Source organism: Hypanus sabinus, chromosome 8 (assembly GCF_030144855.1).
Source record: "Hypanus sabinus isolate sHypSab1 chromosome 8, sHypSab1.hap1, whole genome shotgun sequence".
In the NCBI taxonomy this organism is placed as follows: domain Eukaryota; kingdom Metazoa; phylum Chordata; class Chondrichthyes; order Myliobatiformes; family Dasyatidae; genus Hypanus; species Hypanus sabinus.
The window spans coordinates 168,659,956-168,683,209 of record NC_082713.1 but is presented as its reverse complement, the minus strand read 5'-3'; the positions used below and the strand labels follow the sequence as shown (position 1 = coordinate 168,683,209).

Genomic DNA, 23,254 nt, shown 5'->3' with positions numbered 1-23,254 from the left:
GTCTCTGGGCTGACAAGCTGTCTTAACACAGGACTTCAGTGAACTGGCTGTATTGCTGCATGTGCCACAGTAAATATCTGTCAAATCGTGCGTTACCACTTGACTTAATGAAATTGTGCTTCTCGTTAAATAGTTACATTCAGTTAGACTGGTCTTTTCCCTGGGGTCTTTCTTTAATGATGGGCAGGGTACTTATTCGACTTTCCTGACAGCTGGTTGTATGTGCTTAGACATTGTAAAAACGTGCTCATAAGAAAGGTATGATTAGGCTGGGGGTGAAGTAATACTTCATTCCGGTATCATTAGACTGTCAGAAGGACTCATTGATTTACTAGGCTAGACCAGGTCCTCTTTCCTCCTGTGTACTTTTGTTCACTTGTGTAATCTATTTTCTGAAAGCTGTTGTAACTGAAGAGGACAAGTGTGAAAACCTGGCTGGGATAAAATAGCTAAGGGGTTCAGCACCTTCCAGTCTGCTTGCCATATTACAGGAAAAAATGTGATCACTCAAATTTATAAACTCGTTAGCAGGGCCGGAAGATGACAGCTTGGGGAAAAGATCATAACTTGGGGGGGGGGGGGGGGGGTGCTTTCTTTGGAACAGGAGGCTGAGGGTGGACTTAATTGAGATGTATAAAATTATGATGTCCTGAATGGAAAGAAAAAGGCTTCTGTCCATAGGAGTGGGATCAAAACCCTGGGAACATGATAGAATTAGAAGGAGAGATGAGGAATATGTTTCAGCCAGAGGTGGTAAGGTGTCTGATAGCCTTCCTGACCATCAGAGCCAATTGGAGGCCCAACATAACAACATGCATAAAGAGATAATCCACAGCTCGCTCCCTTACATTTGGTATTGCTTGTTATGATTCTGTAATTTCCTCATATTTGTTTGCCATCCTTCGCATACTGTACAGGATAGTTAAGCAGATCTACATTTATGTTTAAAAACCTTGAACAAGTGAACTTTTTTATTGGGATCTGAAATTCCCCATACAGGTACATTGCCTGCACCGAAATGTGATTGTATTCTTTCTGTAGTTCTCCAAGTAGAAATTGATTCATTGAGAATGCTTAACTATCATGTATACAGAGTTTTGATCTGTGAGCTCATTTAAATTTTCTTTCATTCACAGTTTTGTATTGTCAACTAAATGTAAAAGATGGGAGGCAGGAAATTAACAGAAGCTACGTCTTTTTCGGAGAATGAGGAAGATTTTGAAGGTAAATTTATACATTTTTCCTCACATATAACCATGGGTATTAACTTTGAAAACCATATGATTATTAGAATTCATTAGTTGTTCTAGTACCAAATTTATAGCTTTATAGCAACTAAATGGAATAGAGATTTGCTGTATTTATGATGTTGCTATCAATTTGTGTAGAACTTGGGTAATTGATAATGGCTTTATAATTGTCACATGTACTGGTACTGTGAGGTACTGTGAAATGCTATTTTTTTTTGGTCTCATCTTCCCTTCTTGCTACTATACCCCTGAGCTAGTTACGACTTCTGTTCAAAACTTGGATCCTCAAGATACAGAGTGTAGATGACTTCAAAGTGGAAAATTAGCTGATCAATTCATAGGGATGTCTCATCTCTTTGGCAAAGTATGTTTGCAGAAAATGGCTATGGTTGATGAAAGATGAGATGCATAAAATAATTTGGGTTTTCCCTCCTTTATCGTGAATAATCCACTTAAGGCCAAGCAATAGTTAGATGTCTTGTTCATTTCTTCCCAGAGGTGCAGCAAGTTAGAGAAAGAGTTGATATGATGGCAGAGTTTATGAAAAGGCTTTATATTCCTGGTCATATTTTGTTGGAAGCAAACATTTGCTCAAGTACAGATCTAATGGCAGTCACACACAAAAAAAACAGAAGGAGCTTTGAAATTCTTAGTAGTAGCAAGATTCATGGACAGATATTTCAGTGAGTACTCCCATCAATGGCCCATATTGAAAGCTGTTTTGTAGTCGGTTGTTGACATTAAGATTTTTTTAAATTGGTTCTGAACATTTGTAGTGTCATTGGTTCGTTACAGCACAGATTAAGATCCTTTGTTCAACCATGCTTACATTGACCATTAAGTACCTCTTTGCACTAGTCATATTTACCAGCACCTGTGAATGCTATGCCTTGGTGATTCAAGTATTTGTCCAGATGCTTCTTTAATGCTGTGAGAGTGCCTACTTCTGTCACATCAGGCAATGTTCTCCAAGTTGTGATCAATTGGGTGGGGAAAATAAAAGTCCCAGATGCCCAGACATTCTTCTTCTCCATCTCACCCCCCCCCCCCCCCATGCACATCCCAGATGGCATTATGTACATTTGTAATTTCTGTTGACATTTATTTTATAAAGATCATCTGTTATACTTAATCTTAGGATATGCCTGAAGCCCGTTCCACATCACCTGGAGATGTCTTTTTTCAACCTATTTAAACCTCCAAAGTGTGTTGATGCTCCCACGGTAGTTTCAGCTGAAAGCACTGATTGACATGTAGAATTAAGATAATATTGCTAATAAGGTTGGCAGCTTAACTTTTATATTTAGAAGGTGGTGGTAGCATTAGTTCAAGAGTGAATTACAATTTTGAAGAGAGATGCGTTGGAAGGATCATCAAGCTGTTTGCTCACTGTGTGGGTTCCTTTGGCCACACCTGCATTTATTGTCTGTCCCTAATTGCTCAGGCATAAAAGAAGCACATAAGAGTTGAATCTATTGCTGGATCCTTGGTGTAGTATTTGGCCAGAACCTTCCTTGGAGGACTTTAGTGAATTAATTCAGTTTTTAGAACAATATGGTAGATTCATGGGTATTGTTCCTGACACCAATTTTAGATGCTTGAATTTAAATTGTCCAACTGTCATTCAGTGATTTGAACTTGTTTCCAAATCGCTAGTGTAAACCTTTAGATTAGGGATTTCCAGACTTTTTATGCCCAAGAAAGTTTGAACGAAAAGAGAGGGCAAGGAAAGTTGCTGACAAGATCAAGGAAAATCCAAAGCTGTTACCTGAAGACCAAGATAATTACTAAGAAGCAAGTAGGACCCATTAGGGACCAAAAAGTAACCTGTACATAGAGGCATTAACCTACCATCCCTACCATTAACCGAGCAGTCCGTGCACCGAAGTTGGGAACCCCTGCTTTAGATGCTAGTCCAATAATTAAAGTGCATTACTGTACCAGAAACAGCATTAAAATAAGGCTATGTATGTAGGACAAAAGTGTAGAACTGAAAAGAGAGTGGACTATAGACTCAATAGTCTGGGTGAATTGAAGCACAAGTTTGTGAACATATTTCAGATAGATCGGGAAATACTAGGCCAGTAATCATGGGGGCATTTTAATTAACCAAGTATTTATAAAGTTACAGAGAATATAGAATTCCTAAATTGCGCACACAATTTAACCCATATGTACTTATCCCAAAAATGTATATGGGTTGTAGGGAACCCAATTCTGTATTTAATTTTTATAGAAAGAGGTTACATTGGTGTCAGGAGAGCACTTCTTTGTCATCATAATTTAGATTAACCGTAAGTACTTAAAAGGTCAAAGGTAGGATGGGACTAGAAGTGTAGTTAATGGTACTGAAAGTAGACATTAATGCAATATCAGAGTGAAGATGAAGGGAAGCTTGGGCTAAAATTTAAGATGTTATTTACCAAAAGCAGACCAGAAATCCCTATTTTTGGTTAAATCAGTTTCAGAGCAATGGGAGGCATGCAGTGAGATTCAGGTGGATTTCAGTGTAAATATGCCTGCTTGGAAAGGAGAGGCAAGGTCATATTTGTTGCCCTTCAGATGATAAGATGGTGCTTAATAGAACTTAATACTACAGAAACCCTAGGAGAATATAGAAAGTTGCAGGGTTGAAACTGAAAAACAGCTTGGATGAAAAGAGAGGGTAAAGAAAGTTGCTGACAAGTAAAATCAGGGAAAATCCAAAGCTGTTATCTAAAGTGCAAGAGAATTACTAAGAAACAAGTAGGACCTATTCGGGACCAAATAGTGACCTGTACATTGAGGCAGAGCAGGGGTTCCCAACCTGCCATCCACTGACCCCTTGCCTAATTGTATAGGTCCCTGGCATGAAAAAAAACGTTGGGAACGTCTGGTTTAGAGTCCTCAATAAATATAGTTCAGCAGTCTTTATGCTGATTTTATTGGAGGGTATTTACAAAAATAATGGCAAGGATGATGATGTAAAAGAGGAAGCATTATAGGGTTTAAATCAGGGGTTCCCAACCTTATTTTAGGCCATGGGTCCCTATCATTAATTGAGGTGCAGTGGGCCCCAGGTTGGGAATGCCTGGTTTGGTGTCTTTGAAAGAAGCTAAATCGACAGATGTGGATGAAACACACACAAGCTGCTAGAGGAACTCAGTGGACCAGGCAGCATCTACGGAAGAGAGTATAGTCGACGTTTCAGACAAAAACCCTTCAGTAGAACTGGAGAAAAAATGCTGAGGAATAGATTTAAAAGGTTGGGGGGAGCCGAGACACGAGGTAATAGGTAAAACCTGAAGGGGGAGGGATGAAAGAGCTGGGAAGTTGAAAGAGACAGAAGGCCATGGAAGAAAGAAAGGGGAGAAGGAGTACCAGAGGGAAGCAATAGACAGGCAAGAAGATAAGAGAGGGAAAAGGGGATGGGAAATAGTGAAGGAGAGGGGTGGGGGGCATTACTAGAAGTTCGAGAAATCAGTGTTCATGTCATCGGGTTGGAGGCTACCCAGACGGAATATAAGGTGTTGTTCCTCCAACCTAAGTTTGGCCTCATCACAACAGTAGAGGAGGCCATGGATAGACATATCGGAATGGGAAGTGGAATTAAAATGGGTGGGCACTGGGAAATCCACTTTTTCTGGCAGGCAGAGCTTAGGTGCTTGGTGAAGTGGTTTCCAATCTACGTTGGGTCTCACCAATATACACACTGTGAGCACCAGAGAGAGTATATGACCCCCCAACAGACTCACAGCTGAAGGGTCACCTCACCTGGAAAGACTGTTTGGGGCCCTGAATGGTAGTGAGGGAGGAGGTGAAGGGGCAGGTGTAGCACTTGTTCCACTTGCAAGGATAAGTGCCAGGAGGGAGACCAGTGGGAGGGACATATGCACAAGGGAGTCGCGTAGGGAGCAATCCCTGTGGAAAGCAGAAAGTGGAGGGGGGGGGGAATGATGTGCTTAGAAGTGGGATCCCATAGAGATGGTGGAAGTTGCAAAGAATTATGTGCTGGGGCTGGAGGCTGGTGGGATGGTAGGTGAGGACAAGAGGAACTTATCCCTGGTAGCATGACAGGAGAATGGGTTAAGAACACACATGCATGAAATGGTGTGGGTGAAATCTTAATCTGAAGCAATTAAAAGCAGCAGTTGAGGTAGTTGCAGGAACTCTCACACCCTCACAAGCAGCATAACGGAGTGCACTACATATACAATATTTGCATTATGGGACAGTATTATGTGACAGGGTTAGTGGAGAACTTAATCACTCTCTGCTAACCCTATCGTGTTGTAGGGTCACTGCATTTTCCTGGTGGTAATCCTACTACATACAGTCCAGATTGACAATTAGACAACAGAGGTGGGCTTCCACCAAATACGAGCATTTGTTTCATGGAAGTGCTACGACCAACAGGAAACTCACTCTTGAGATTCATTAACCTGAGAAAGTCTGCAGATGCTGGAAATCCAAAGAAACACACAGAATGCTGTAGGAACTCACCAGGTCAAGCAGCATCTACAGCACTAGTTATTTGATTTGCTCGGGCACCAACAGAAGTCAGCACTGGTGGTACAGCTACCTCCTTCTCCAGCATTGGTGTCAGCATCCCCTGAACTGAAACCCGTCTCTCCCACACCAATCTTTGAGCCATGGTGTTACTGACCTTATGTCAATTTAGAGATGGCATAGGTAACAATTTAGAGATAAACTGTTACTGGGGTTCTTCAATCCTGCTTCAGTCCTGAAAAAGGGATCTCGGTCCAAAACCTTGACTGTTTACTCATTTCCATAGATGCTGCCTGATCTACTGAGTTCCTCCAGCATTTTGTATACATTGCTTGAGATTCAATGACAATGTCATTGCTACAGTCTGCCATTAACATTCTTGGTATTCTTGGATGAATGGCTTCCTGAACCCCAAAATCTTATGCATCATTGATAATTCTCAGTTCACTCATGAATGGTTATTCCTTGTCTGTCGTTGAGCTGCTGAAATGCTGAAACATTTCTGAGGTGTATCACCCAGAAAGCAACATCATGTTTAATTAGCATTTCAATAACCGGGCTCTATTTGCATACTTCTACAGTGGAAGTATTAATATTGTCGAAACTCAGTAAGTTTGATTTGACATTGTCTATAAAGGTCCTTAGTCAAGGACAAAAGCAGTTGATCACAATAAATAATTTGAAACCTCTTAATTCATCATAGTAGTCATCTGCTAAATATTGAATCATAAGAAATTCTGAAAAGGCCATTCAGTCTATGTGTTTATTCAAATTATAAAAGAACTACCCAATAATTCCATGTTCCAGGATTTGATCCATAGCCTGTAGGCCACAACTTTTCAGGTTCCTATCTTAGTAAAAAATATGGTGAGGTTTTAGCCTCTGCTGCCTTTTGAGCAGCGGATTGTCAACACCAGCCATCCACTAGAAAAAATAGAAAATGTTGTTATGCCACACATTAAGTTTTCTCTCAAAATTGATTTTCTCCCTCTTTTGTGAGTTTTTAAGTCTTTTGCTGGTGGTTTGTAAAACTTTCCATTCCTCTGGCCATTGTCATTTTGTGGTCCTTGCCCTCCATTTCACATCACTGACCTCCATGTTAACCACAGAGTGGAATCCCTCTGTCTAACTGGTAAATTTCTGCTGAGCATTATGGACCAGCTGTTTAAACATCTGCCACTATTCATCTACTGACCAATCTCTTGGCATATTTTCACAGTCCATCTTAGACAATTTCACACTCATATGATGATAATTGTCATTTAATTTGAATGCATTGGTTTTGGTCCTCAGGTGTTCATCTCACACTGTGGCCACTCCCTCCTTGTGGAACTTTAACTAAGAGATCGTCTCATTAAATGCATCCAAATCTAAAATAGCCTGTTCCTGAATAGGATTTTGGTTCGAACAGCACAGAAAGACACTCAATGTCTGTGTTGACCATGATACTAATCCTATCTGCCTGCACATGGTCTATACTCCTATATCCTCCATTGCATACTGTTATAAAAAGCAATCCCTGGCAAACTCCAAATTATGTCTTGTGAATTTGGTTCATTCAATTTATACATTAAAATCTCCCATGGCAGTTGCATTTTCCTTCAAACAGTCTCTAGATCAGGGGATCCCAACCTTATTTATGCCATGGAGCCTTACCAAGGGGTCCATGGACCTCAGGTTAGGAACCCCTGCTCTAGATATTTCTCCATTATTTAGAAACACATTTTAGGTGCCTAAAATGTCTTATTTCCTCTGTTTTCCATGATTTCAACCCAAACTGATTCTGTTACCAATCTCTACATGTTTGTATCAGGGCTCTGATACAGTGATTCCCCAGCTCCTTTCCCTTAGAACCTTTTCTTTTGGAACAACATATAGTCTCGAATATTGAGCACCCAGTCCTGGTAACCTTGCAACCATACTGTTAAATCATGCTTGCGTGTTGCTTTCCATGCAGTCAACTCATCTGCCTTATTGTGAACCATGGCTTCCCAACCTTTTTTATGCCATGGACCAATACCATTAAGCAAGGAATTCAATAACCCCGACTGTAAACACCGTACATTCAAATAAGGCTGAATGAGCTTTGCTTATTTTTTTGAAATTTTTATTAACTCTGAATTTGCTTTACGCTGCATACTTTAGTTTGCATTTTCTGCCTCAGCCTGGTGCACTTTGCTTGTCAATTTCCCCCTCACTGTCTTGTGCCACTGCTCTTTTCCATTTCTTCTTGATGTATTAAACATTTTGCTGTTGGTGCTCCCCTCCCTCCTGTTTCATTTGAAACCTTGTGCATTTCATTGATGGTGAAAATGCCTTAATGTGTCAGGAGGTGATTCATGCCACAGAATAGCCCATCTCTGACCCATCCTTGTAACCACAATGTTTATGGGGCTGGTCTCCTTAGTTGCTTCTGGTCATGGGTGACCACCTTGAGATGTTGATGGTAGGGGACTCAGCATTAATTTTCAAGGGTAGGTAATTAGACTCACTCTTGTTGGAGATGGTCACTTGTGTGGCACAAACATTACCTGCCACTTAACAGCCCATGTCTGAATATTGTCTAGGTCTTGCTGCATGCAGACGTGGACTGCTTCATTTGCTGAGGAGTTGCAAATGGAATTGGACATTATGCAATCAATCATCAGCGAACTTCCCCACTTCTAACCTTATGATGGAAGAAAAGGTCATTGAAGCAGCTGAAGATGGCTGGGCCTAAGATACTACCTTGAGGAACTCCTGCAGGGATATCCTGGGGCTGGGATGATTGATTGGCCTGCAACTGCACATTCATCCTCCTTTGTGCAAGGTATGATTCCAGCCATTGGAGTGTATTCCCCTTGCTATCTGTTGACTACTGTTTTAACCAGAGCTTCTTGACACCACAATTAGTCAATTGCTGCTTTGATGTCAAGGGCAGTATGCTCATTTTACTTCTCAAATTTAGCTTTTTGGTCTATGGACCAAGGCAGTGAAAGGTCTCGACAGGGTATTCCACAGTGACAGCTAGAAATCATCATAACTCAGTGGGATATGCAGCATGCTTCTGGAGTACAGATCTTCAGTACTGTAGCAAGTTGGTTGTTACAATATAGATTCAATATTAACCATATAAACATATAACAATTACAGCACGGAAACGGGTCATCTCGGCCCATCTCGTCTTTGCCAAACGCTTACTCTCACCTAGACCCACCTACCTGCACTCAGCCCATAACCCTCCATTCCTTTCCTGTGCATATACCTATCCAACTTTTTTTTAAATAACAAAATTGAACCTGCCTCTACCACTTCTACCAGAAGCTCATTCCACACAGCTACCAGTCTCTGAGTAAAGAAGTTCCCCCTCGTGTTACCCCTAAACTTTTGCCCCTTAACTCTTAACTCATGTCCTCTTGTTTGAATCTCCCCTACTCTCAATGGAAAAAGCCTATCTACGTCAACTCTATCTATCCCCCTCATAATTTTAAATACCTCTATCAAGTTCCCTCTCAACCTTCTACACTCCAAAGAATAACCTAACTTGTTCAACCTTTCTCTGTAACTTAAATGCTGAAACCCAGGTAACATCCTAGTAAATCTCCTCTGTACTCTCTCTATTTTGTTGACATCTTTCCTATATTTCAGTGACCAGAACTGTACACAATAATCCAGTCTATCTGGAATGCACTGCCTGAAGAGACAGATACTCTTACAACATTTTAAAAGTATTTAGATGAGTATTTGAATTACCGTGCCAATGGTGACTAAGGACCTTGTACTGGTAAATGGTCTTAGTGTAGATGGATACTCAATCAGTGATGTGAATATGGCGGGTGGAAGGACCCACCGAAGGGTCTCGGCCTGAAACATCGACTATAATCTTCTCCATAGATGCTTACTGGCCTGCTGAGTTCCTCCAGCATTTTGTGTGTGTTTCTTGGATTTCCAGCATCTGCAGATTTTCTCTTGTTTGTTATATACTGATATATATTTGTAACCTGTTTTATCTTGAAAGACCAGATATTGAACTCAATGTTTATCACACAGTATCCCGATACACTGTCATAATGTACATTTCTTAAATATTATTGGAGTGATATTATCAATGTACTGTAGTTTCACTGATGTGAAGTGACAGTGATGGGTTTCAGCACAACTATCCTCTACTTTTATCAACTTCTACAAGGATCTATGTTGGAGCCAAATGACTATCTCTTTATATTCTGATAGAATTTTTGAAATAAATTCTTTATTGTGAAAAATGTAAAATTTGAGTAATTTGCCTTAAACAAGCAAAAATCGAAACTAGTTGCTTCCAATATATTTTGCATGTTTCTTCATGCTGCTAAGTTCTGAATATTAATGCAGATTTTGTGTACAAGGTATTGCTGTGTTTGCTCAGAGATTCAAAGTAATAAAGTACCAATCTTTTGTTTACAGTGATTTAACATTATAAGTTATGTCTTCAAGTGATTCTATGATTAAATTTGCACATGTTAAATCTATTGCTGAAAATGGGGACTTAATAAAAATTATTTTGAAGGATCCTGTAGAAAACATTTTTGCTCAGAATTTCGTACAAGATTTCAGTTGTCTGTGGACGTACTAGTGCTTCTGATATTATCCTCATGTACTGCAGAGCAAATTAACCTATAACCCAATAAAGTATGTCCACTTAGTCATAGAATACAACACCACAGCATAGAAACAGGCCCTTCAGCCCATCTAGTCATTATTATTCTGCTTAGTCCCAATGACCTGCACCCAGACCATAGCCCTCCCAACCATGTACCTATCTAAACTACTCTCACATGTTGAAATCAAGCCCACAACCACCAGTTCTCACCAACTTCTGAGTGAAAAAGGTCCCCCTTATGTTCCTCTTAAACCAGGAGTTCTCAGTCTGGTGTTCACGGATCCCTCCGTTCATGGTAGAGATCTGTGGCATTAAAAAAAATGTTGGGAACCCCTATTTTAAATATTTCATCTTTTACCTTTAACCCATGAACTGCATGAACAGGATAAACCCTGGCCGCCCTCCCAAGACTATGGTCAACACGCTCCTAGAAGATAGCGGTGCGGCTAATGTAGATGAAATGAACACACTGATGAGGAAGAGGGAGGAGTGGAGAGTCCATCATCGTCTCACGCATTCTCAGTGGAAAAAGCCTGCTTGCATTTACTCTAGCTAACTGAGGCCTCTGTCAACCAGTGATGACTAGGGATATTGTGTCCTATCTGTTTAGATACATAAGCCTGGGCAATAGGATATGGACAGCAAGCTGTTGCCCATGTAGCAAGCTGTCTCTCTACATGCATCTGATAAACCCAATGGAACAGCAGAGACCGATACAGTTTGGTATCAGCAGCATTGCGGGAGTTGCCAGTCAACATTGAACTCAATGTAGGACTGCCTTAGGGACTCCAGCTCTGGATTGTTCCCTCAGAGTTTACTCCCAAAGCCTTCCCCATGAGTGAGTATAGCCACAAGGCAGTGGAAGTTTGAGATCAGAGTTTTCCTTCTCCTAGATGAGTTGCCAACCACAGCTGATGAGCCCCATCTGCCCAAAGTGACTGGTTTTAAGGCACCATTAACCCACCTTTGCACCTACTCTTGTCAGTGGAAGCAGTTCCACTGGGCCTATTAGCTAAGCCACACATGAAGGTCAGGAGCTAGACTTGGTTGTCAGAGGCTATTTGAGATGCACACCATATTTAATAGGTAGTGGGAACTTGTTCCCATTACCACTTCCAGCCATTACAACCTTAAGAAACCACTAGCTATACTCCTCATAATTTTGTATGCTTCTATCAAATCTCCCCTCATTCACCTGTGCTCCAGGTGATAAAGTCCTAACCTATTCAATCCTACCCTATGACACAGGTTCCCATGTTCCAGCAATATCCTTGTAAATTTCCTCTACACTCTTTCCACCTTATTGATATCTCCCCTGTAGGACCACACACTATACTCCAAATACGAATTATACAATTTCAATATGACATCCCATCTCCTATACTCAATACAAACAAGAGAAAATCTGCATATGCTGGAAATCTGAGCAACACTCACAAAATGCTAGAGGAATTACAGGAAGGATATCAATAAGCTTGAAAGAGTGCAGAAAAGGTTTATAAGGATGTTGCCGGAACTTGAGAAACTGAGTTACAGAGAAAGATTGAATAGGTTAGGACTTTATTCCCTAGTGTGTAGAAGAATGTGGGGACATTTGATAAAGGTATATAAAATTAAGATAGGTATAGATAGAGTGAATGCAAGCAGGCGTTTTCCACTGATGCTAGGGAAGGAAAAAACCAGAAGACATGGGTTAAGGGTGAAGGGGGAAAAGTTTAAAGGGAACATTGGGGGGGGCTTCTTCACACAGAGAGTGGTGGGAGTGTGGAATGAGCTGCCAGATGAAGTGGTGAATGCGGGCTCACTTTTGACATTTAAAAGCTTGGGCAGGTACATGGATAAGTGGTGTATGGAGGGATATGGTCCAGGTGCAGGTCAGTGGGACTAGGTAGAAAAGTGGTTCAGCACAGCCAAGAAGGGCTAAAAGGCCTGTATCTGTGCTGTAATGTTCTGTGGTTCTATGGAATTCAGCAGGTCAGGGAGGGCAGGATCAGGGAGGCTTTAAAGTGAGGCCGCGAAGTTCGAATAAAATCTTCTTTAACTGCAGTTTACCGACTCCGTGTTGTTATTTCAGCGCTGCGTGTAGTACACCGCTACAATTGGTGACCCTGATGGTCCAAATGATATTTGGACCGGAGATGAACGATGCCGCATCTGTACATGTGGTTTCGTTGAAACTGTCAAGCTTCTGGATGCTGCGACCTCACCTGTGGTTCCAGCAAGATAACCTCAGAGGACACACGTTACTACTATGTGTTGAGCTCCCTCAACCAGGACACAGCGGCCCAGGTTGAGAAGTTCGTACAGTCTCCCCCAGCGGACGGCAAATACACAGAATTCAAAGCCCTGCTCATAAGGACTTTCGGACTCTCATGGCGCGAGCGGGCCGCCCGTTTACTGCACCTGGATGGCTTGGGAGACAGACCTCCATCGGCTTTAATGAATGAGATATTGTCTCTGGCCGGAGGATACAAGCCCTGCCTCATGTTTGAGCAGGCATTCCTAGAGCAGCTGCCCGAGGACATACGCCTGCTGCTGTCCGACGTGGATTTCAGCGACCCCCGGAAGGTGTCAGCCCGGGCGGACTTGCTGTGGAACGGCAAGAAGGTGAGTGGGGCGTCCGTCGCACAGATCACCAGGCAACGCTCCCAGCAGCAACCCAGACCAGGCCCGGCTACAGAGCCCGCTAACCCCAGAGGCAGGGGTGAGGAAACCAACGAACAACGGTGCTTCTACCACCAGCGGTGGGGTGCAGAAGCCCACCGCTGTAGCCTGCCCTGCAAGTTCCCGGGAAACGCCAGGGCCAGCCGCCGCTGATGGCTTCGGCGGCTGGCCATCGGGATAGCCTCCTGTATGTGTGGGACAAGAGGTCGGGACGCCGTTTTTTGGTCAACACCGGTGCCGAGATCAGCGTCTTACCTCTGACGAGTTACGACACCTGCAACAGGGCACCGGGTCCCACCCTGAGGGCCGTGAATGGCAGCACAGTAAGGACCTACGGCACCCATACGGTGCAGTTGCAGTTCGGCTCCTGCCGGTTCACGTGGGACTTCACACTGGCCGCCGTAGCCCAACCACTTCTGGGTGCGGATTTTTTGCGGTCTCACAGCCTACTGGTTGACCTGCCAAGGAAGAGACTGGTACACGCCAAGACTTTTCAAAAATGTTCTCCCTGGGTGAAGCCTAGTTGCCAGCCCCTCACCTCAACTCCATCACGCTGTCCCACAACGACTTCACCAGGTTCCTGGCAGATTTCCCATCGGTTCTGGCACCGCAGTTCATGGCAGCCATGCCCCGTCACGGCCTACAGCACCACATCCCGACCCAGGGACCACCCCTGCACGCCCGTGCTCGGTGGCTTCCCCCGGACAAGCTCCGACTGGCGAAGGAGGAGTTCAAGAGGATGGAGGAATTGGGGATCATCCGCCGGTCCGACAGCCCATGGGCCTCCTCCCCCCTTGCACATGGTGCCCAAAGCAACAGGGGGCTGGAGACCATGCGGCAACTACCGCAGGCTGAACGAGGCTACAACACCAGACCGCTACCCTGTGCCGCACATTCAGGACTTTGCAGCAAACCTGCATCGCACACGGATCTTCTCCAAGGTGGACCTCGTCCAAGGATACCATCAAATCCCGATGCATCCGGACGACGTCCCCAAAACGGCACTCATCACCCCGTTCGACCTTTTCGAGTTCCTCCACATGCCTTTCGGCCTGAAGAATGCCGCACAGATGTTCCAGCGGTTAATAGACGTGGTGGGACGCGACCTGGACTTTGCTTTCATCTATTTGGACGACATCCTCATAGCAAGCAGCAGTCGTCAGGAGCATCTGTCCCACCTCCGTCAACTCTACGCCCGACTGAGTGAATACGGTCTAACAATCAACCCGGCCAAATGCTAGTTCAGGCTCGACATCATCGACTTCCTGGGCCACAGGATTACTAAAGACGGGGCAACCCCTCTGCCAGCTAAGGTAGACGCAGTCCGCCATTTCCCCCGACACACCACAATCAAATGCCTTCAGGAATTCGTGGGTATGGTAAATTTCTACCACCGCTTCCTCCCTTCAGCTGCCCGAATCATGCGCCCCCTGTTCGCCCTGATGTCGGGTCCGGGCAAGGACGTTACCTGGGACGAGGAGTCCGCCGTCACTTTCATTAAAACGAAAGAAGCCTTGACAAACGCCGCGATGCTAGTGCACCCCAGAATGGAAGTCCCTACGGCCCTCACAGTGGACGCATCTAACACGGCAGTCGGTGGGTTACTGGAGCAACTCATCATGGGTCGCTGGCAACCCCTGGCGTTTTTCAGCAAACACCTGCGACCACCCAAGCTCAAATACAGTGCTTTCGACCGGGAGCTGTTGGCGCTATAACCTGGCAATCCAGAATCCAGCATTTCAGGTACTTCTTAGAAGGTAGGCCCTTCACCGCGTTCACGGACCACAAGCCGCTTACCTTTACGTTCACGAAGGGGTCCAGCACGTCTCGGGTAAGGACAATGTCGTGGTGGACGCGCTCTCTCGCAATAACATTCATGCCCTTTCCCAAGGGAGTAGACTTTGAGGCGCTGGCAGAGGCGCAGCAGGCAGACAAGGAGATCCCTAGTTACAGAACCACAGTCTCCGGTTTGCAGCTCCAGGACCTCCCCATAGGCCCAGGTGAGAGGACCCTACTCTGTGACGTCACCAGCGGCCAACCCTGTCCCGTTGTCCCGGCAAACTGGCAGTGCCGTGTTTTTGACTCCATTCATAACTTAGCGCACCCCTCCATCAGGACGACTGTCCGGATGGTCTCCAACAGGTTCGTTTGGCACGGTCTCTGCAAGCAGGTCGGTGAATGGGCCAAAACGTGCATGCACCGCCAGACGGCCAAGGTGCAGTGGCACACCAAAGCTCTGCCACAGCAGTTCCATCCCACCCGCCGGCGTTTCGACCACATTCATGTGGATATCGTGGGCTCCCTACCAGTGTCGCGCGGAGCGCGGCACCTCCTGACTATCGTGGACCGGTTCACAAGATGGCCAGAGGCGATCCCGCTCACCGACACCACCTCTGCATCTTGCGCCCGGGCACTGATCACCACCTGGGTGTCCCGCTTTGGTGTACCGGCCTACATTACCTCCGACAGAGGCGCCCAGTTCACCTCCAGCTTGTGGTCGGCTATGGCCAGCCTTTTGGGAACACAGGTGCACCACACAACTGCCTACCACCCATAGTCGAACGGCCTGGTGGAGCGTTTCCACCGTCACCTAAAGTCGGCTCTCATGGCCCACCTGCGAGGAGCTGACTGGGTGGACGAGCTTCCCTGGGTACTACTTGGTATCCGCACGGCGCCCAAAGACGATCTGCTCACCTCGTCAGCCGAGTTGGTGTACGGCGCACCCCTGGTCATCCCTGGGGAGTTCATACCAGCCCCAAGAGGGCAGGAGGAAGAACCTGCAGCAGTCCTGGGCAGACTACGCGAGAGGCTCGGCAACCTGGCCCCCTTACCCACCGTAGCATGGGCAGAACCCGATCTGTGTACCCAAAGACCTGCAGAACTGTACGTTTGTGTTTGTACAAAGGGGCGGGCATCGGCCACTACTGCAGCGGCCCTACGAGAGGCCGTTTACGGTGCTCAGGAGCAACGGGTCCACGTTCGTGCTGGACGTTGGGGGGAGAGAGGAGGTTTTCACGGTGGACCAACTCAAACCAGCCCATGTGGACGTGGCGCAACCGGTCGAGTTCCTGGCACCGCGGCGCAGGGGCTGACCTCCCAAACAGAGTCCGGCCCAGACTGTGGACATTGGGGGGTTTATCGCCAGTTCTGGGGGGGGGGGGGGTTATGTGGCGACCCACTTCCTAGCACACTCGAACCAGCTCACAAATAGCCAGCATGCCGGCATAAAGGCCAATCCCAAAAAGGCGCCAGGTCTGCTTCACCAACAAAGGGAAAAGCTCGCACGGGACTGTGAATACATGCCCCCTACAGCATCCGCGCCCGGGGAGGGCGGGATCAGGGAGGCTTTAAAGCGAGGCCACGAAGTTTGAATAAAATCTTCTTTAACTGCAGTTTACCAACTCCGTGTCGTTATTTCAGCGCTGTGTGTAGTACACTGCTACAGGACTACCTTATAAACTCCAGCTCTTGATTTTTAAGTAATCCCATAAGTAGGCCAAATTAAAAAAGTAGGTTTTTAGAAGTGTTTTGAAATGTTTCACAGTACTAGCCTGGTGTAGCTCAGATTTTTGGTGCATAAGAGCAAAAGGCTGCATATTCTATTCTTGGTTCTAGGAAAACTAAGCAAACCAGGGTTTGCAAAACTAAAGGAATGCTAGGGGATAGACACTCCAAAATATACAAAGAAGCCAAATTATTTAGAGCTAGATTATATACAAGTAAGTGTACTTTAAAATTGATCCTAAAGAACACAGGCAGCCAATGTAATTATGGTGTGTAGAAAACAACCTTCTTCTTCAGAGTTGCAAAAACAAAGGAGCTGGTTGTGGACTACAGGAGGAATGGAGACAGGATAGCCCCTACTGACATCAATGGAGCTGGGGTTGAGAGGGTGAACAGCTTTAAGTTAGTTGTTATGCACATCACCGAGGATTTCTTGAGGACTTGTACCTACTGTGTGGTGAAAAAAGCACAACAGTGGCTCTTTCACATCAGATGGTTGAAGAAGTTTGGTACGGACCCCCAAATCCTAAGAAATTTTTGCAGGGGCACGATTGAGAGCATCCTAAGCATCGTTACAGCTAGGATGCAACAGCTATGGTTGATCCCGACCAATGGAGGGCCTTTTAATTTACATAGAGCATAGAATAGAACAGCACATTACAGGCCCTTTGGCCCACAATGTTGTGCTGACCCTCAAACACTGCCTTCCATATAACCCCCCACCTTAAATTCCTCCATATACCTGTCTAGTAGTCTCTTAAACTTTACTAGTGTATCTGCCTCCACCACTGACTCAGGCAGTGCATTCCACGTACCAACCACTCTTTGAGTGGAAAAACCTTCTTCTAATATCCCCCTTGAACTTACCTTAAAGCCATATCCTCTTGTACTGAGCAGTGGTGCCCTGGGGAAGAGGCGCTGGCTGTCCACTCTGTCTATTCCTCTTAATATCTTGTACACCTCTATCATGTCTCCTCTCATCCTCCTCCTCTCCAAAGAGTAAAGCCCTAGCTCCATTAATCTCTGATCATAATCCATCCTCTCTAAACCAGGCAGCATCCTGGTAAATCTCCTCTGTACCCTATCCAATGCTTCCACATCCTTCCTGTAGAGAGGCGACCAGAACTGGACACAGTACTCCAAGTGTGGCCTAACTAGAGTTTTATAGAGCTACATAATTACATAGCGTCTCTTAAACTCTATCCCTCGACTTATGAAAGCTAACACCCCATAAGCTTTCTTAACTTCCCTATCTACCTGTGAGGCAACTTTCAGGGATCTGTGGACATGTACCCCCAGATCGCTCTGCTCCTCCACACTACCAACTATCCTGCCGTTTACTGTGTACTCTGCCTTGGAGTTGTCCTTCCTAAGTGTACCACCTCACACTTCTCCAGGTTGAACTCCATCTGCCACTTCTCAGCCCACTTCTGCATCCTATCAATGTCTCTCTGCAATCTTCGACAACCCTCTACACTATCCACAACACCACCAACCTTTGTGTCATTTGCAAACTTGCCAACCCACCCTTCTACCCCCACATTCAGGTCGTTAATAAAAATCACGAAAAGTAGAGGTCCCAGAACAGATCTTTGTGGGACACCACTAGTCACAACCCTCCAATCTGAATGTATTCCCTCCACCACTACCTTCTACAGGCAAGCCAATTCTGAATCCACCTGGCCAAACTTCCCTGGATCCCATGCCTTCTGACTTTCTGAATAAGCCTGCCATGTGGAACCTTGTCAGATGCCTTACTATAATCCATGTAGATCACATCCACTGCACTACCTTCATCTATATGCCTGTTCACCTCCTCAAAGAACTCTATCAGGCTTGTTAGACACGATCTTCCCTTCATAAAGCCACACTGACTGTCCCTGCTCAAACCATGATTCTCTAAATGCCCATAGATCCTATCTCTAAGAATCTTTTCCAACAGCTTTCCCACCACAGACGTAAGGCTCACTGGTCTATAATTACCTGGACTATCCCTACCATCTTTTTTGAACAAGGGGACAACATTCGTCTCCCTCCAATCCTCCGGTACCATTCCTGTGGACAACGAGAACATAAAGATCCTAGCCAGAGGTTCAGCAATCTCTTCCCTCACCTCGTGGAGCAGCCTGGGGAATATTCCGTCAGGCCCCAGGGACTTATCCGCCCTAATATATTTTAACAACAACACCTCCTCTCCCTTAATATCAACATGCTCCAGAACATCAACCTCACTCATATTGTCCTCACCGACATCGTTCCCTCTCAGTGGTGAATACCGAAGAGAAGTATTCATTGAGGACCTCGCTCACTTTCACAGCCTTCAGGCACATCTTCCCACTTTTATCTCTAATCGGTCATACCTTCACTCCTGTCATCCTTTTGTTCTTCACATAATTGAAGAATGCCTTGGGGTTTTTCTTTACCCTACTCGCCAAGGCCTTCTCATGCCCCCTTCTTGCTCTTCTCAGCTCCTTCTTAAGCTCCTTTCTTGCTACCCTATATTCCTCAATAGACTCATCTGATCCTTGCTTCCTAAACCTCATGTATGCTGCCTTCTTCCACCTGACTAGATTTTCCACTTCACTTGTCACCCATGGTTCCTTCACCCTGCCATTCTTTATCTTCCTCACCGGGACAAATTTATCCCTAACATTCTGCAAGAGATCCTTAAACATTGACCACATGTCCATAGTACATTTCCCTGCAAAAACATCATCCCAATTCACACCTGCAAATTCTAGCCTTATTGCCTCATAATTTGCCCTTCCCCAATTAAAAATTTTCCTACTGATTAGGGAGTTTAAGATAAAGGAACTCCTAGGAGGCAGTAATCATAATATAATAAAATTCCCCTGCGATTTGAGATGGAGAAGCTAAAATCAGATATATCTGTATGACAGAGGAGAATCAGAATCAGGTTTATTATCACCGGCATGTGACGTGAAATCAGTTAACTTAGCAACAGCTGTTCAATGCAGTACATAATCTAACATAGAAAAAGGTAATAATAAATAAACAAGTAAATCAATTACATATATTGAATGGATTATTAAAAGTGTGCAAAAACAGAAATGCTGTATATTAAAAAAGTGAGGTAGTGTCCAAAGCTTCAATGTCCATTTAGGAATCGGATGGCAGAGGGGAAGAAGCTGTTCCTGAATTGCTGAGTGTGTACCTTCAGGCTTCTGTATCTCCTACCTGATGGTAACAGTGTGAAAAGGGCATGTCCTGGGTGCTGGAGGTCTTTAATAATAGACGCTGCCTTTCTGAAACACCACTCCCTAAAGATGTCCTGGGTACTTAATAGGCTAGTGCCCAAAATGGACCTTCTGCAGCCTCTTTCGGTCCTATGCAGTAGCCCCTCCATATCAGACAGTGATGCAGCGTGTTCGAATGCTCTCCACGGTACAACTTTAGAAGTTTTCGAGTGTATTTGTTGACATGCCAAATCTCTTCAAACTCCTAAAAAAGTATAGCCGTTGTCTTGCCTTCTTTATGACTACATCAATATGTTGGGACCAGGTTAGATCCTCAGAGATCTTGACACCCAGGAACTTGAAGCTGCTCACTCTCTCCACTTCTGATCCCTCTATGAGGATTGGTATGTGTTCCTTCGTCTTTCCCTTCCTGAAGTCCACAATCGGCTCTTTCGCCTTACTGATTTTGAGTGCCAGGTTGTTGCTGTGGCACCATTCCACTGGTTGGCATATCTCACTCCTGCACGCCCTCTCGTCGGCACATTTGTAGATGGTATTTGAGAGTAAAGCAGTGGACTAAGCACACACCCCTGAGGTGCACCAGTGTTGATCATCAGTGAAGAGGATATGTTATCATCAATCCGCACAGACTATGGTCTTCTGATTAGGAAGTCGAGGATCCAATTACAGAGGGAGATACAGAGGCCCAGGTTCTGCAACTTCTCAATCAGGATTGTGGGAATGATAGTATTAAATGCTGAGCTACAGTCAATGAACAGCATCCTGACGTAGGTGTTTGTGTTGTCTAGGTGGTCTAAAGCCATATGGAGAGCCATGAAGATTGTGTCTACTGTTGACCTATTGTGATGATAGGCAAATTGCAGTGGGTCCAGGTCCTTGCTGAGCTGGCCATAGTTGATTGTAAGGGAACAGTAGCTGAGATGACAGCAGAAATGCAATGGCTGGAGTTTTTGGGAGCTATTTGAAAGGTGCAGGATAAGTACATCCCAAAGAAAAAGTTTACTAAAGGAAGGATGAGGCAACCATGGCTGAGAATGGAAGTCAAAGACAGCATAAAAGCAAAAGAGAGGGCATATAATAGAACAAAAAGTTAAAGGATTCAGAACCCTTTAAAAAACCAACAGAAGACAACTAAAAAAAGTCATATGGAGAGAAAAAATGAAATATGAAGGTAAGCTAGCCAAAAGTATAAAAGAGGATACAAAAACTTTTTTTCCCAGATATGTAAGGAATAAAAGAAGTGAGAGTAGATATTGGATGGCTAGGAAGCAATGCTACAGAGGTAGTAATGGGGGCAAAGAAATAGCGGATGAGCTTAAGTGTTTTGCATCAATCTTCACCGTGGATGACACTAGCAGTATGCCAGAAATTCAAGTGTGTCAGGAGGCAGAAGAGAATGTAGTTGTTGTAATTAAGGAAAAGATCTGAATGCATACAGGTGGAGGTGCAGGTGGTATTGAGGAAACAGAGTCTGTAGAAGGACTTGGACAGGTGAGGAAGATGGACAAAGAAGTGATAGATGGAATATAGTGTAGGGAACTATGTGGTCATACATTTTGGTAGAAAGAATAATGGTGTTGGCTATTTTCCTAACAGGAAGAAAATTCAAAAATCAGCGGTGCAAAAGGAATTAAGGGTCCTCATGCAGCATTCCCTAAAAGGTTAACTTGCAATGTTAACGTTTGTTTCGAGAGGACTGGAATTTAAAAGGAAGGATGTATTGCCAAGGCTTTATAAAGCCTCTAATCTAAGAACAGACATAGTGGTATTGGAGAGAGTCCACAGGAGGTTCACCAGGGTGATTCCGGGAATGAATGGGTTAACACATGAGTGTTTGATGACCCTGGGCCTGGACTCGCTGGAGTTTAGAAGCATTGTTGGCCGAAGCCTAATCCTGTGCTGTTCTACGTTCTATTTGATGGATCTTAGTGAAATCCATCGATTGTTGAAAGGCCTAAAAGGAGTGAATAGGGAGAGGATGTTTGATATTGTGGGGGCGAGTCTAGAACCAGAGTGCATGGCCTCAGAATAGAATATCCATTTAGAACAGGGGAACTTCTTTAGCTAAATGGTGGTGAATATGTGGAATTCATTGCCACACAAAACTTTGGAGGCCAAGTTATGGGTGTATTTAAAGCAGAAGTTGATGGTTCTTGACTGGTCAATGCATCAATAGTTACGGAGTGAAAACTGGAGTAATGAGTTGAGAGGGATAATGAATCAGCTATGATGTAATACAAGAGCATACTCAGTAGGCAAAATGGCTTAATGTTTTATGGTCTAAATTCAGTGTTCATTAACTGATAATTGTTTTAGAACAGTTAATCATACTTAAGTGTGCGTTGTTTTCACTGATATGCAGTATTTTATTATTGTCAAGGTATTCATGAATTTGCTATGATCTGTAAGATATTAAAATTAATGTATCACTGGTGTATCTGTTGGTGTAACATCTTTGAACAGAAAAGATTGTGTAGTCGATGTATTTAGTAGCAGGTTGAGTACCTCTTATCCAAAACACTATGAGCCAGAAGTGGATTTTTGGAATTTTTTTTGGATTAACCAGATAGCTTGGAATCATCATCATTTCTAACTCTAAATTTATGTGCTACCAGTAGATAGTCTTTGTCCTACACTTGTTCATCATAAATATGTACTTGATAGTTAAAGTTATTACATATGTTAATATAATTACGGGTGGCAGGGTAGCATAGTGGTTAGCATAATGCTTTACAGTACCAGTGACACAGGTTAAGTTCCCACTGCTGTCTGTAAGGAGTTTGTACATTCTCCCTGCGGTTGCGTGGGTTTCTTCAGTATACTGTGGTTTCCTCCCACGATCCAAAGGTGTACCAGTTTGTAGTTAATTGTAAATTGTCCCATGATGAGGCTAGGATTAAATTGGGGATTGCTGGGTGGTGCAGCTCAGAGAGCTGGAAGGGTCAATTCCGAGCTGTATCTCAATAAATAAAGTAATAGGGCGAGGGGAAAATAAGTGTGTGGGGTAAAAAAGCAACACAGCAGCATCGAGAAAATACCTGAATCAGCTGTTGAACAACAGCAAACAGCAGGCTTTCAGTCTCCATCTCCAGTGCCATGTTTTGATTAAAAGGTTACAATAGACTCTAGATGTATTTTTAGGTTTTTTAGGTATAAAAAGGATCAGCTTTATAGACTTGTTCTAATGTTAGCTTTTCATCAGTGATGATCTTGGTAAGCTCATCAATGAATTTCTTTAATATGAGAAAATCTGCAGATGCTGGAAATCTGAGCGCAACACATACAAAATGCTGGAGGAACTCAGCAGGCCAGCAGCATCTGTGGAAAATAGTAAGCAGTCAACGTTTCGGGCCAGGACCCTTCATCGGGAGAATGAATTTCTTTGCTGCTTCTTGATCTGCAGATGCTTTAGAAATTTAATACCATGCTTTTAATTAATTTTCTGCAATTAGCCTGCTGAATTACCTTAAATTATCAGTTCATCGTGATCTTTGCTTCCGTCCTGATTAGCA

The 23,254-nt window shown here is 44.3% G+C and overlaps 1 protein-coding gene across 4 annotated transcripts in view; it reads left to right on the top strand.

The window, feature by feature from the left end:
- Positions 1-23,254, top strand: part of scaf11 (SR-related CTD-associated factor 11) — a 98,633-nt gene that overhangs the window by 22,133 nt on the left and 53,246 nt on the right. For 3 of the 4 annotated variants that reach the window (XM_059978485.1, XM_059978486.1, XM_059978488.1), the window contains one exon: positions 1,137-1,224. In XM_059978485.1, the coding sequence (XP_059834468.1) occupies positions 1,164-1,224 (61 nt within the window). In that variant the 5' untranslated portion in view covers positions 1,137-1,163. Of the gene's footprint in view, positions 1-1,136; positions 1,225-8,305; positions 8,548-23,254 lie in introns of all 4 variants that reach the window. The other variant, XM_059978489.1, reaches the window with a different exon arrangement.